The sequence below is a fragment of the Epinephelus fuscoguttatus genome, linkage group LG6, assembly GCF_011397635.1.
Source record: "Epinephelus fuscoguttatus linkage group LG6, E.fuscoguttatus.final_Chr_v1".
Taxonomy (NCBI): Eukaryota; Metazoa; Chordata; class Actinopteri; order Perciformes; family Serranidae; genus Epinephelus; species Epinephelus fuscoguttatus.
In genome coordinates, this window is record NC_064757.1 from 22,249,438 (window position 1) to 22,264,665 (window position 15,228).

The 15,228-nt window shown below is 41.6% G+C and overlaps 1 protein-coding gene across 3 annotated transcripts in view; it reads left to right on the forward strand.

The window, feature by feature from the left end:
• The window catches only part of acacb (acetyl-CoA carboxylase beta), a 29,889-nt gene that overhangs the window by 13,433 nt on the left and 1,228 nt on the right, over positions 1-15,228 (forward strand). For 2 of the 3 annotated variants that reach the window (XM_049578028.1, XM_049578030.1), the window contains 37 exons: positions 12-157; positions 241-391; positions 801-935; positions 2,311-2,457; positions 2,539-2,727; positions 2,827-2,927; positions 3,025-3,113; positions 3,213-3,337; positions 3,431-3,544; positions 4,493-4,606; positions 4,694-4,783; positions 4,870-4,988; positions 5,518-5,541; positions 7,233-7,373; positions 7,491-7,590; positions 7,690-7,797; positions 7,890-7,946; positions 8,539-8,580; positions 8,694-8,909; positions 9,037-9,192; positions 9,296-9,499; positions 9,899-10,054; positions 10,140-10,262; positions 10,351-10,620; positions 10,731-10,828; positions 10,955-11,075; positions 11,158-11,268; positions 12,160-12,303; positions 12,402-12,522; positions 12,615-12,711; positions 12,807-12,903; positions 12,992-13,127; positions 13,219-13,396; positions 13,518-13,630; positions 13,762-13,916; positions 14,036-14,206; positions 15,011-15,147. In XM_049578028.1, coding sequence (XP_049433985.1) covers positions 12-157; positions 241-391; positions 801-935; positions 2,311-2,457; positions 2,539-2,727; positions 2,827-2,927; positions 3,025-3,113; positions 3,213-3,337; positions 3,431-3,544; positions 4,493-4,606; positions 4,694-4,783; positions 4,870-4,988; positions 5,518-5,541; positions 7,233-7,373; positions 7,491-7,590; positions 7,690-7,797; positions 7,890-7,946; positions 8,539-8,580; positions 8,694-8,909; positions 9,037-9,192; positions 9,296-9,499; positions 9,899-10,054; positions 10,140-10,262; positions 10,351-10,620; positions 10,731-10,828; positions 10,955-11,075; positions 11,158-11,268; positions 12,160-12,303; positions 12,402-12,522; positions 12,615-12,711; positions 12,807-12,903; positions 12,992-13,127; positions 13,219-13,396; positions 13,518-13,630; positions 13,762-13,916; positions 14,036-14,206; positions 15,011-15,147 — 4,796 coding nt within the window. The remainder of the gene's footprint in view (positions 1-11; positions 158-240; positions 392-800; positions 936-2,310; positions 2,458-2,538; positions 2,728-2,826; positions 2,928-3,024; positions 3,114-3,212; positions 3,338-3,430; positions 3,545-4,492; positions 4,607-4,693; positions 4,784-4,869; positions 4,989-5,517; positions 5,542-7,232; positions 7,374-7,490; positions 7,591-7,689; positions 7,798-7,889; positions 7,947-8,538; positions 8,581-8,693; positions 8,910-9,036; positions 9,193-9,295; positions 9,500-9,898; positions 10,055-10,139; positions 10,263-10,350; positions 10,621-10,730; positions 10,829-10,954; positions 11,076-11,157; positions 11,269-12,159; positions 12,304-12,401; positions 12,523-12,614; positions 12,712-12,806; positions 12,904-12,991; positions 13,128-13,218; positions 13,397-13,517; positions 13,631-13,761; positions 13,917-14,035; positions 14,207-15,010; positions 15,148-15,228) is intronic. The other variant, XM_049578029.1, reaches the window with a different exon arrangement.

The following is a 15,228-nucleotide window of genomic DNA, read 5'->3' on the forward strand; positions in this document are numbered from 1 at the left end:
GCTGCCTGAAGGTTGCTCGCCAGTCCCCAACAACTTATGTCATCATGATGAACGGCTCCAATGTTGAGATAGATGTCCACAGGCTGAGTGACGGTGGCCTTCTGCTGTCCTATAACGGCAGCAGCCACACCACCTACATGAAGGAGGAAGTGGACAGGTAAGAGCTCTTGAATCTGTAAATCTGGATTAATTTGTTTGTTAGTTTTACTTATTTTTTTCTGAATTACTTTATCCACACAGCTACCGCATCACTGTTGGCAACAAGACCTGTGTATTTGAGAAGGAGAAGGATCCCACAGTGCTGAGGTCGCCCTCTGCTGGTAAACTGCTGCAGTACCTGATTGATGATGCGGGCCATATTTGTGCAGGAGAGACCTTTGCAGAGATTGAGGTGAGTGTGACAGATTTTGGTAGAAATTTATTCCAGAGACATGTTGTCGTTGACTGCTGGTCCTGTAGCAACTGAAAGCAGGTGTCTTTCTTGTGTGCATACCTTTGTAATTTTTAGAGGACACTCTAAAAATGAAAATTTGAATTCCTACCCACTGGATGGAGATTTAGACTGCCAAAGGCCTGATCCAACAGGCTCAATAATTCCCATGTAACTACTACAGACTGAAGATACTCTACTGTAGGTTTCCTGTTGTCACTTGATGTATTCATGTTTTTTTATGTTTTTGCTCCTGAGTATGTGTGCCTATGTCTCTGTGTGTTCTCTAATTTTTGTCTGGCTGCAAGACAAATTTCCCCTCAGGGACAACAAAGCTGAAGTTGACTGGCTGTTTGCACTATGGTTTCAGGTGATGAAGATGGTGATGACATTGAGTGTGCAGCAGTCAGGTTGCATCCACTTTATAAAGAGACCTGGAGCTGTTCTGGAGCCTGGCTGCGTGATGGCACGTATGGCCCTGGATGACCCCAGCAGTATACTTCGGGTAAATTAATGAAAATGGAATACTTATAGACAGCACATGAATTGTTCTCTTAATTGTGTCTTATCATTTATACCAACAGTATTCTGATGTTCAAGCCATTTTGGGTTGAGTATGTCAAGATTTACTCATTAAAATGGTATATTGAAAGTGTTAAGTGGTGGTTGTTTAAAGGGACAGTTCACCCCATAATCAAAATACATATTTTTCCTCTTACCTTATGGTTTGGTGTGAGTTGCTGAGTGTTGGAGGTATCAGCTGTAGAGATGTCTGCCTTCTCTTGAATATAATTTAACTAGATGGCACTCAGCTTGTGGTGCTCAAAGTGCCAAATAAAAACATTTGAAAAATTCAACAGCAGTGTCTCTTTCCAGAAATCATGTCCTGGTTACTCAAGATAATCTTCACACTTTGTTTTGTACAGTTTCATGTAGAAACTATTTTCTTTCTACTGAACTAGATCCTTCAACTATATCATTGCACAGCAGGAAGCATGCAACTACTCATGGACATGAGGTTCGTACTCATGACAGCACAAGATGTATACATTAACGGCGTCCTCCTCAGCTGAGCCGTAACATTAGCTAGCTCAGCCAGTGTTGTACTCAAGACCAAGATCAGACCAGTGCTAGTCCCACACACCTACGATAAAATATGAAAAATGCAAACCATAGGCACTCCTCAAATTGATCTGAAAGATCCATATTCCCATAAAAACACCCTGATAACAGATCTCTTTTTTCTTTTTCAGAGATTAATTTTATGTATCAGAATTTTCCTTGTTTTCTATGAGCAAACACAAACAAACACTAAACAGCTGACATCTACTTAACCACTTTTATTTAACACTCCTTTTTCACACAAGCAATTTAGTGATATCCCCACAGCTGTGGTCTTAACTGGTCTTCAAATAAAATTCTGAGTTCTCTTTGTCAGAGATCGAGAAAAGAAGTAAAAATGTGGTTGAGTTTGAGGCAAGACTGAGACCTTCAGAAAAGAAAGTGAAGAGGTGCAAGGTGAGCGGGCAGTAGATGCATGTTTTTTTCTGTGCGTTGATATGGTTGGCAGGTGTAGTTCGGTAGAAAGAAAACAGTTTCTACATGAAACTGCTCACAACAAGGTCTGTGGATTATCTTGCATAACCAGGTCATGATTTACAGGAATAGACATTGCTTTTGAGAATTTCAAATGTATTTTTTGGCACTTTGAGCACCACATGCCGATACCCTTGGCAACTCACACCAAAACAATCTAGACTGATAAATAACACTACAGGTAAGGGGAAAAATATGTATTTTTGATTTTGGGGTGATTGATTTCTGTGTACCATGTTTTAATGTTTTAATTTGTTCTTCTCTGCTTTCACCTCCTGTCATAGGTGGAGCTTAACACAGCCATACTGCCACCCCAGCAACCACTGCCCATTGTTGGGGAAAAGCTTCACCAGGTGTTTCACTGTGTGCTGGAAAACTTGGTTAAAGTCATGGACGGCTACTGCCTCGAAGAGCCCTTTTTCAGCAGCAAGGTACACAGCAGGCTTCCTGCCACAACAGAGAATTATATCAACAGTTCAATTAATTATATGTGTGCGTGTTCACGTCTGCAGCTGAAACAGTGGGTGGCTACACTGATGAAGACCTTAAGGGACCCCTCGCTGCCACTGTTGGAACTCCAGGAGATCATGACGAGCGTGGCAGGTCGCATTCCTCCCAGCGTGGAGAAAGATATCCGTAAAGTCATGGCCCAGTACGCGAGCAACATCACATCTGTCCTCTGCCAGTTCCCGAGCCAAAGGGTGAGAGATGCATACTGCTGGTTTCAGGTGTGCATGTTCTTTCAATATAAATGATCACTCTTGTAAATATAATCAAATGTTTCTCTTTGTTAATTCCAGATTGCAAATATCCTAGACAGCCATGCAGCAACCCTGCAGAGGAAGGCTGATCGAGAGGTGTTCTTCATGAACACTCAGAGTATTGTTCAGTTGGTACAGAGGTCAGTCTTTTCCCTTTTTTGTCAGATGCAGATTGACTAGCAGTAATACTAGGAATGGAATGGAATGTTACATTGATTGACACGTTGTCTGGTCCAGGTACCGCAGTGGAATCCGTGGTTACATGAAGTCTGTGGTTCTCGATCTGCTGAAGCGATACCTGCAAGTAGAGATGCAGTTTCAGCAAGGTGACATTGATGCACTAAACTCTAGATGAGGCATTTCCCTCAAGAGCTGTGGTTTGTTTGTCACAGCTAACATCATTTTACTCTCGTTCTTACCAACAGCTCACTATGACAAGTGTGTTATCCACCTGAGAGAGCAGCACAAACCTGACATGAGTCCTGTACTGGACTACATCTTCTCTCATGCACAGGTCTCCAAGAAGAACATCCTAGTCACAATGCTCATAGTAAGGCATTCATCAACCTCAACACTGGCATGCATAATTTAAACAATCTTCCAACACTAAGTTTTAGTGAATGACACTTTGTACTCTGTGTAGGACCAACTGTGTGGAAGGGATCCCATGCTAGCAGATGAGCTGATGGCCATTCTGAATGAGCTCACGCAGCTGAGCAAGATGGAGAACTCGAAGGTGGCCCTGAGAGCCAGACAGGTAACATCTAAGACTGCCTGTTACGTGTCAGTTAAACACTATTGTATCGGAATATTTTAATCAAAGTAATCTGGCAGACAGAATACCTCAAGTTTAGGTCAAGATGTATATTTTTTGTGACCATCAGTCTTGCTCAGAAGCCCTGAGAGGCAGTGAGAGAGAAGAGAAAGATATAAATTGGTTTCCTTCCTGTGTTTGTCACATAAAAACAGGTGGAAAAAGGATTTGCCAGGTAAAAAAATATTTCACTATCTACAAAAACATAGTTGTTGGATATAATCAGTGTTGACCAGTAAGGCGTTGTAGTAATAATATTATTTTTACCAGTGACAAGTTTTGTAATGAATTACTAATAAGATTTCAGTAATAAGATTACAGTTCCCCCAAAATAAATAACTCGTTACATGCTTACTTTTGTTGTCACCCCCACTGATTTGAAATTCAATGACGAATCACATCCCTGAATTCATTGTTGTGATTGTCGTGCATGTACTGTAAGTCACAAAGCAGCAAGCTAGCTCGGAAGATGAAAACGTTTACTTTCAGTGGCTGTAAATATTCCCATGACTTTGATTTTGTTGGACAGAAAGAAGTCAAGAACATTGTTGTTCTAGATAGTGGTACTAAGACTTTTACCACCATGAAAAACAGGACCTTAAACCTCCTAAAACATTTACTACAACAGACAGGACAAAAACATGAACCAAAACTGATCCAAAAATTTTAATGGAACCTTTTCACCTGCTTTAAAGTCATAAACACAGGAGAGAAAACAGTTTAGATCAGACTTATGGAGATGGATGACCAGAATTTTCCTATTCACTTCCCCTCAGGGCTTCCGTAGTCTTGTCTAAAATGCCTGAAATGTCAGGAAATAAGGCACCCTTTTTTACACTCAGGTTATTTTATATATATAGACATGATATTATGTTTACAAATGTGTCACAGGTCTTGATTGCCTCCCATTTACCATCATATGAACTGAGGCACAACCAGGTGGAGTCCATCTTCCTGTCAGCCATCGACATGTACGGCCACCAGTTTTGTCCAGAAAACTTGAAGGTTAGCCTTTTGTGGAGAAATTTCATTATAATCATCGTTTTTTAATTGCTGTAATATTGAATGAATATTTTTTTTTCTTTGGCACAGAAACTCATTCTCTCTGAAACTTCCATTTTTGATGTTTTGCCCAATTTCTTCTATCACACCAATCAAGTTGTCTGCATGGCTGCTTTGGAGGTATGGTCAGTAGATTTGCACCTTCTTTCTCATGCATTTCTATTCCATAATTAGCGATAATCACTTGTTCTGGTTTTCACTTTTAGGTGTATGTGCGCAGAGCTTACATCGCCTATGAGCTGAATAGCATCCAGCATCATCAGCTGCAGGATGGAACGTGTGCCGTAGACTTCCAGTTTATGCTGCCAACATCACATCCGAACAGGTAACAGGTTTCCTTCACTAAGCTCCGCTGAGAAGAAATAACACATTGTTACTTGAATTACTGTTCAATCACCACCACTTCCAGAATTGTACAGGTATTGCCTCAAGACAGTAATGTTGGCTGTCATGTTGTCTTCCACTGATCAAGCAGGATTTCCTCAAACCAAATAAAAATGTTTTCATAGAAAAATACCTCATTTTGTGGCTGTTTCTGAACAAATCCAGGCTTTACGAAACATCCTTTAAGTTTCTCCCAGCCTTCACTAGTCTTCTTTATGACATTGATCTTATAGATCAATAAGCATAACTCTATAAAATAGATATCCTGTACCCAGTGGTGCAGGCGGAGAGCCTATAAGCTGCTGCTGTAACTGCTTATGGCTAACACTGAATGCAGAATGCTTTTACCCACTGAACATTAATGTGATTGCGCACCACGTCTTGTTAAGTGCTTTAATCTAATTATAACACCTTGAGGTAGAGTTTAATCATCCACTGCTGATATTCACATGTCAATCATCTGATTTCAGAGGGAGCAACCCTACTCTGAACAGGTAGTGTACAGCTCCTCCCAACCAGCCAAACCACCTGATCATGTGCATGTCTTACAGCAACGCATGCAGAATGCACTGTGTTGCTTCTTTCCTTCTGTCCTATGAAACCAGAAATATCTGCCGCAGGACTCCTCTAACAAGTCCTTCTCAATTCACTTTTTAGCTGAGCTTCTCTTTACATTCACGATACACTCACCAGCCACTTTATTAGGCACACCTTGCTATTATTGTGTTGGGCCCCCCTTTTGCTTTCAGAACTGCCTTAATTCTTCGTGGCATAGACTCAACAAGGTGCTGGAAACATTCCTCAGAGGTTTTGGTCCATATTGACATGACAGCATCACAAAGTTGCTGCAGACTGGATTGAGATCTGGTGACTGTGGAGGCCATTGGAGTACAGTGAACTCATTGTCATGTTCAAGAAACCAGTTTGAGATGATTTGAGCTTTGTGACATGGTGCATTATCCTGCTGGAAGTAGCCATCAGAAGATGGGTACACTGTGGTCATAAAGGGATGGACACGGTCAGCAATAATACTCAGGTAGGCTGTGGTGTTTAAACCATGCTCAGTTGGTACTAAGGGGCCCAAAGTGTGCCAAGAAAATATCCCCCACACCATTACACCACCACCACCAGCCTGAACCGTTGATACAAGGCAGGATGGACCCATGCTTTCATGTTGTTTACACCAAATTCTGATCCTACCATCTGCAGAAATCAAGACTTATCACACCAAGTTTTTCCAATCTTCTATTGTCTAATTTTGGTAAGCTTGTGCAAAGTGTGTGGCATTCTGCTGCTGTAGCCCATCTGCTTCATGGTTTGACATACCTTGGTTGTAACGAGTGGTTATGTGAGTTACTGCTGTCTGTCTATCACCTTGAACCAGTCCAGCCGTTCTCCTCTGACCTCAATAAGGCATTTTCACCCAGAGAACTGCGGCTCACTTTCTCGGACCATCCTTTGTAAACCCCAGAGATGGTTGTGCGTAAAAATCCCAGTAGATCAGCACTTTGTGAAATACTCAGACCAGCTCACCTGGCACCAACAACCATGCCACATTCAAAGTCACTTAAATCACCTTTCTTCCCCATTCTGATGCTCGGTTTGAACTTCAGTAGGTCATATTGACCATGCCTACATGCCTAAATGCATTGAGTTGCTGCAATGTGATTGATTGACTGATTAGCAATTTGTGTTGACAGGCAGTTGAACAGGTGTACCTAATAAAGTGGCCGGTGAGTGTAAGTTTGCTTCTCTGAATCTGTAAAGCAATACTGAGCTTTTTAAGTGGTACATTATTAATTCCATGTTCCTCCTAAAAACCTCAAGCCTGGGATTTTGTTGACTGCTACCAAACAAGGAGCCTGTATTCTCCAGCATCAAACTTGGACTCCTGATTTGCTCTCAATTAGATATGGTAATTGCTCTTGATAACAACAATTTATAATCACTTTCGAATTCAGTACGTTAAATGTACCTGCCAATTCTATGTAATTATAATTGGATATGAGGGTGATCATACCTGCTTTTGTCACATAAATGAGAACATCCAGACTTGCTTTAATTGCTCTTTGTACGAATATTTGTACTCCTGGCTGTTTAGTGTTTTTCGCTAAAGAAAACCTCTCTATGTAATCATTCAGTGGTTCTGTCTCTCTGTCACTGTCCGTGTATGTCTCTTTTTCAGGGTTCCTGTGCCAGTGAGTGGATCGAGCCCTTTTAAAATGAGGCGGCCGAGCAGTGACCTCTGCCTGGAGGGAGCGTTGTCTCCACCCTGCCAGCGAATGGGAGCCATGGTGGCTTTCCAGTGTTTTGACGACTTTAAAAGGTTACTTTTAACTGAGTGATAATATTCATTTTCCCTTCTATTTATTTATGATAAAGGTATGTAGCTCAATGTAAAAGCAAGTTATCACATTCTGATGTGTTTCTGTTTGTTTTTCAGGGATTTTGATGAAGTTCTCTCCAGTTTTGCAGAACTACTCTTGGAGTGTGCTCCGTACTCAGACTCTTGCTCCAGTCTCTATGAGGAGGACAATTTCAAGGTGAGCGCTGTGGGTGTTTAAGAGTCCCTGGTTCATCAATAAAAAGGCTGTTTTCATCTGTATCTCAATGGCCACCAATTTCTCCTCCATCCCCTACAGAACACGAGGGAGAACCCAATCCACATCATCAACGTGTCCATTAAAACAGCAGACACAGAAGATGACGATGCCTTGGTTACAGCCTTCACTGCCTTCACCCAGTTAAAGGTCAGATAGCCTCTTAACACATGACTGATGTGAGATATTGTTTCAGTTTTTTTGTGATATTGAAAATGGTGATGTGTTGTTGTTTTTTACAGAGAGCTGTCCTCTTTGAGTATGGAATCAGGAGAATCACATTTTTGATTGCACAGAAGGTAATTCAACAACAGTTGCAAGTTCACTATGTTTATTGGGCCAGCTTTATAATTTGTATATATTCATATATACTATTATTTTAGTGCTGCATATGGCATAAATGGTTCTTGACTCTTCGCAGTTGTTGACTTCAAAGTTCGACTTTCTGTCCAAGATGATAGATAAATGCACACAACTTATCCACTACTGTGCTAAAATTGGCAGCTGATTCATTGATGAATGGTGTGAAGACACAAATAAGTGAATAATGTTCATATTTAATATTTAAAATGATCATTTTTTCCGTTCTATATGATGTTACGTCCATTACATTTATAATTCTGCTTGGCTTCTCTTTTAATAAAAACTTAACGCAGTATCTAACATGATGTAGATTAACCAACAATCCTGCACAGTATACCTTTAAGCTACAGGTAACACAGTGTAGTGTGGCAATTCATACTATTTTAGACTAAAATATGATGAAGTTCCTGGCTCACTGTAGCCACACTAATGTTGTTAGTATAGCAGCTTTGGACAAGTATACATTTACTCTGAAAATCCCCCTGCATTGTATCTGATCATTATTATTTTGACATATCCTTTCAACAGAGAGAATTCCCCAAGTTCTTCACTTTCAGAGCCAGAGATGGGGTACGTTTTTCCTGATAGAACTTAATAAGAACCTGTAATTGTAGAACTGCTAATTAGATTGCAGTTATTTAATGAGTTGATATGCTACCCCTCCAATCTGTGCTTGTCCCCAGTTCCATGAGGATCGTATTTACCGTAATCTGGAGCCGGCTTTAGCATTCCAGCTGGAGCTCAACCGCATGAGGAACTTTGACCTGACAGCCGTTCCCTGTGCCAACCACAAGATGCACCTGTACCTGGGTGCTGCTCGTGTTCAGGAGGGCGCCGAAGTCACAGACTACCGCTTCTTCATCCGAGCTATTATCCGCCACTCAGACCTCATTACAAAGGTAAGTTCAGCTCATTGATTCTTAAAAATAACATCATTGTTATGTATTTTTCATAGAAATGTTTTTTCCCAAGATGAAAGGCTTATGGTTAAAGAAATCTTTGTAACACTCTTTTTGTATACGACAGGAAGCCTCATTTGAATACCTTCAAAATGAGGGAGAGCGTCTTCTGTTGGAAGCCATGGATGAGCTGGAGGTTGCCTTCAGTAACACCTCTGTTCGCACAGACTGCAACCACATCTTCCTCAACTTTGTCCCCACTGTCATTATGGATCCCTCTAAAGTTAGTGTACATTATGTATATGCCATCATAGTTCTGTATTACAAGTGTTAATATCTTTTACTTTGGTCTTTTAACATCCTTTTCCTCTTCTTGGGACGGTCAGATAGAGGAGTCTGTTCGCTCCATGGTGATGCGCTACGGCAGCCGGCTTTGGAAGCTGCGGGTCCTGCAGGCTGAGTTGAAGATCAACATCCGTCTGACTCCAACTGGGAATGCCATTCCCATCCGCCTGTTTCTCACTAATGAGTCTGGCTATTACTTGGACATCAGCCTGTACAAGGAGGTCACTAACCCAAATTCTGGACAGGTAAGGACAGTGCACTGAGGTGCTTCGTGCACTTTGTGAAATGCAATGTGAGCCAAAATATGTGGCCCCTGGCAAAAGGTTTTGTTTTGTGAGGGTGTTGCATTTTCATGGTCAAATGAATCACTCATTTCTAGGGTTGTCATGGTTTCAGTTCTAATGTAGCCTATCTTTTTAAAGATGAATTTAAAAATGTAAATGACAGTTGTGCAGTTGGGCATGAAACCTATGATCTGTTGATTCTAACAAACCAAGACTCGATAGTCTAACAATGGCGTAGCCATCAGTGCTAAGAAACAAGCTGAAATCGAAAACTGAATTTAATCCTGACCTTAAAATCAATTTTCAAATTGAATCATAGATTTGGAGAATCTTGACAACTCTACTAATTTCCCTTTTCAGATCTTGTTCCAGTCATATGGCGATAAGCAGGGTCCTTTGCAGGGCATGCTGATCAACACTCCATATGTGACCAAAGACCTGCTGCAGGCCAAGCGCTTTCAGGCTCAAACTCTGGGGACCACATACGTCTTTGATTTCCCTGAGATGTTCAGACAGGTACTTCTAACTCACTGGATATATAGTTTATTCTGTTTTTTGTGGTTCTATAGATGTCTGGCTCATACTGAACACTTTCCTGTAGGCACTGTTTAAGCTCTGGGGTCCAGGGGACAAATGCCCTAAAGACGTGCTGATGTGCACCGAGCTGGTTCTGGACCCTCAAGGTCGACTTGTGCAGATGAACCGCCTGCCTGGAGACAATGATGTAGGACTCTTTATAAAGCATTTATATCAGTTTGTGCTCCCTATTATTATGATGATACTGATAATCACTATGACCCACTCTTGACCAGGTGGGAATGGTTGCCTTCAGGATGAAGATGAAGACTCCAGAGTACCCAGAGGGCAGAGACATCATCGTCATCTGTAATGACATCACTCACATGATCGGTTCATTTGGTCCTCAAGAAGATGAGCTGTTCCTCAAGGCGTCTGAATTGGCTCGTGCTGAGGGCATCCCCCGAATTTACATAGCAGCCAACAGTGGGGCACGCATTGGCCTCGCTGAAGAGATCAAACACATGTTCCAGGTGGCCTGGATTGACCCTGCTGACCCCTATAAGGTGACCGCTGAAATGTGTTTTTCCTATTATTTGCACTATATAGTTGTCAAGGATATGAGCATAGTGAATACTGTATGTGCAGTTTGACAGTTACTTCTATTCCTCTGTAGGGTTTCAAGTACCTTTACCTGACACCGCAGGACTACACACGTATCAGCTCCACCAACTCTGTTCACTGTCACCATGTAGAGGAAGGTGGAGAGTCAAGGTACATCAAGTCATAAGTTGTCCTCATAAAGTGGCAAATGCAGCTGATTTAAATATTTGAAACCTTAACGTATGTCTGTGGGATAATAGAGATTTGATCCTTCTTGGTCTTAATCATCGGTTACAGGTACATCATCACTGACATCATCGGGCAGGATGAAGGTCTCGGGGTTGAGAACCTGCGAGGTTCTGGCACCATTGCTGGAGAATCCTCTCAGGCCTATGAGGAGATTATTACAATTAGCATGGTGAGACCTGATTTCTGTGAGTAAGAGAAGCCCATGTGATTCTCTGGGATGTTTTCCTGAGTCATTTTTTATGCTCTTGCAGGTGACATGTCGTGCTATTGGAATCGGAGCCTATCTGGTGCGTTTGGGACAGAGAGTGATTCAGGTGGAAAACTCTCACATTATCCTGACTGGAGCAGGAGCTCTTAACAAGGTTTGTTGGTTTAACAAATGCCAGTAATGGATGAATAGAAAATATTCAAAGTAGGCTTGGGTGCTATATATTTTCTCATACCTTCATACCGTCCTGACATTTCACTGGGGTAAATGGTATATGATGGTATTTGTGAAAAAAAAAAAGAAGTCATATCTGCCGTATCCAAAATATTGCCAGATGGCTGACATGTTTGTTTTTTTTCCTCTGGCATTCACACTTCCGTCTGCACTCATCTCGTCAGGCTTTTTTCCTTCAACCATGCAGAGTAGTACAGCAGCACTTGTCTTATAAACTCCACTTGCATGCAGGCAGATTCAGACCAATCAGAGGATAACTAACAGCAAGTTCTCTGTCTGATTGGCCGGAGAGTTAATAGCATGGTGCGTATCAGACAAAATAGAGCCTACAGATAGAGGGTAATTAATAAGTTGGTACTATATTCAAAGTGCAATATTGCAGTTTTTCTAGATGTGTTTGTCATGCAGGTTGAACAACAACAAAAAAGTGTGCAGCCCTAAAATAATGGCGAACAAAACAGAGAAAAACATACGGCAAAAAGTAGATTAATTTGAGGAATGATTAGACTAAATTTGCTGTCAACAAAGCCAAAAAGAGCAATTACTTTGTTCGTCCCCTTAAACACCTTTAACATCTGCTGTGGGCTTAATGGATACAGGTGACTTCAGGTTAGGGGTTGTTTTAAGATAGTAACTTGAGGAACCTAGGATGGAGAACACCTGAGAGGGAGAGTGAGGAGGACCGGACAAACTATACTGTATCTGTATTTGTCCCTTTAACACTTAACACAGTGTTAAATGAAATGTTTCGGGCTGATATAAACTTTACCATTTTGTAGTCATTTGTCATGAAGTTTCTGTTTCTGTGCAGGTTTTGGGCAGAGAGGTCTATACCTCCAACAACCAGCTGGGAGGGATCCAGATCATGCACAATAATGGAGTCACGCACACCACTGTGACAGACGACTTTGAGGGCGTCTTCACCATCCTCCAGTGGCTCTCCTATATGCCAAAGGTCACTGAATGTGGGAAAGTTCATGTAGTGTGGCTTCAGGCTCTATGAAATAACTGAACCCTTCAAATTACTAACTAAAGTTCTTTCTCTTTTCACAGAACAAACACTCCCCCGTGCCAGTCATGCCAACTAAAGACCCAGTAGACAGAGAGATAGAATTCACCCCTACAAAAGCACCATATGACCCTCGCTGGCTGCTGGCTGGAAGACCTCATCCCAGTGAGTGTCAAGATGCAATATAAACTCTGAATGCATTTTGTATCAGTGATCAACCTTTTTAATTTCCTTTATGTCTGCATTTGTGTCATTAGCGGTGAAAGGTGCCTGGCAGAGTGGATTCTTCGACCACGGCTCTTTCATGGAGATCATGGAGTCTTGGGCTCAGACAGTGGTAGTGGGCAGGGCACGGTAAATCTGTTAACACTCAATGTACACACACATGAAATGTATATGCCTGAAATGCCTGAAACCTTACACTCAACAACTCTGTCAAATGACAACAGGTTAGGAGGAATTCCCCTTGGTGTCATTGCCGTTGAAACACGCACAGTTGAGCTCACAGTCCCGGCAGATCCAGCAAACCTGGATTCAGAATCTAAAGTGAGTAATGTGTCACATTGTGTTTATGTTTAAACATATTGTATGGCAGTATGTCACCTCTGCCCATGTTTATGTGTGTTTATGTCAGGTGCTGCAGCAGGCTGGCCAGGTGTGGTTCCCAGATTCAGCCTTTAAAACAGCTCAGGCCATTTCTGACTTCAACCGTGAACGCCTGCCTCTCATGGTGTTTGCAAACTGGAGGGGTTTCTCTGGTGGAATGAAAGGTAGAGAATAAATACTAAATTTTGCAGAGACACTGAATTAGAGGTTTTGTTAAGAGACAAAAAATCTGTTATTGCCTGTTTTTTTTTTCAGATATGTATGACCAGATACTTAAGTTTGGGGCCTACATTGTGGATGCCCTGCGTGGTTTCAATCAGCCAGTGCTCGTGTACATCCCACCACACGCTGAGCTCAGAGGAGGGTCATGGGTGGTGATAGACCCCACCATCAACCCACTGTGTATGGAGCTCTATGCAGACAGGGAGAGCAGGTACATGGAGGCATGATGTTTGTTAATGGGTACTCGATGGTGTTCCAAACTTAAGCAACAGGTGTGTGTAACAATAATAAGCTCATTTTTTTTGTGTTGTGTCCCTGCTTTCTGTGTCCAGAGGTGGTGTGCTGGAGGCTGAGGGTACAGTGGAGATCAAATTTAGGAGGAAGGACCTGCTGAAGGCCATGAAAAGACTAGATTCAGTCTATGCCAGTCTGGTTGAGCAGCTTGGTAAAGGCCATTTCTTTCTCAACTCATCAAACCACTTCCTTTTATTTTCTGTTTAATCACCATATGACTGGGATATTCACAACCTTACTGGCAAGTCTTCGAGTCACTCACAGGACTTCTGTTTTCATCAGCTTCCCCAGAGCTGTCTGACAAACAGTGCAAAGAGCTGGAGTCAAAGCTCAAAGCCAGGGAGGAATTCCTAGCGCCCATTTACCACCAGGTGGCAGTGCAGTTTGTAGATCTCCACGACACCCCGGGGAGGATGCAGGAGAAGGGTGTCATCACTGTGAGTGTGCACATTAACAACACTCTGATATTGTGTCTGGCATCAGAAGCAAAAAGTAAATTTGTATTTAGAAACAATTAATGTTTTTAAACTTTATTTTGCTTTGATACTCTTGACAGGATATCTTGGATTGGAAGAATGTGCGGACCTTTTTCTACTGGCGTCTGCGTCGGCTCCTGTTGGAGCAGGTGGTGAAGTGTGAGATTCTGCAGGCCAACAAGGACCTCAGTGACGGACACATGCAGTCCATGCTGCGACGCTGGTTTGTTGAAACTGAGGGAACAGTCAAGGTATGTCTTGACTGTCAGAGATTACTGGCACTTGAAGTAGGGCTCAAATTATGCCAAAAAACATTTTAGTTTTTTAAAGGAATGCTTCACCCCCCAGATGACCATTTGAGTATCAATTACTCACCCTGTGTTGAGTTGAATTCCTTAAGAAAGTGTTTTCTCACGTGCCTTCACAGTGACACATTGCTTTTTGTATGTGAGATGATGTCGGACTTCAGTCTTTTAAAAGCATATTCAAAGTTTTCTAGTGAATGATAAGCATTAATCACTTATGATGCAGCAGAGATTCTTTTAGATTCATGAAAATACATCACTCTTAGCACCAACAATGAAACATTATGATGAAGCATGCATTATTATAGACGCATCAATATGTACGCCACAATGATACCTTATGATACTGCGTTACTACAGTTGACTGTTGAGGTGTGTTTAGGTGACTACAGGTATTCATAATGCATTATAAGCCCTATCACTCAACCTCTAGTTTATGATAACTAGTCAAGGACATCCATAAGACATTTAACACATATCTCATTATAAGTCACTCTTTTTTTTTTTTCTTTTTTTTTTTAAACAAATCCAAAATAACACAGGGTGGGTAATTGATATACGAAAGGTAATTTGGGGGTTTAAGTATTCCTTTAATTTTATAGGCATTGGAGAATAGTTGTGAGACATATAGAGGGATGATTTACCCCTGTTAATTACTGTGAACACTATCAACATGAGCATACTAAGTCTTAAAAGCTGATACCTGGTTGTTGCATGTCTGCTTGCATGTGCTCCTGTCTGCTTGTCCAGGCCTACCTCTGGGATAATAACCAAGCAGTAGTTGAGTGGCTTGAGAAGCATTTGACTAACGAGGATGGAACTCGATCAGGCATTCGAGAAAACATCAAGTACCTGAAAAGAGAGAACACTTTGAAACACATCCGCAGGTATGCAGACACACTTACACAAATTCTGTGACCTATTAATGTGGTTGGTTATTTTCATCGCCATCAGCTTATCAATGTCAA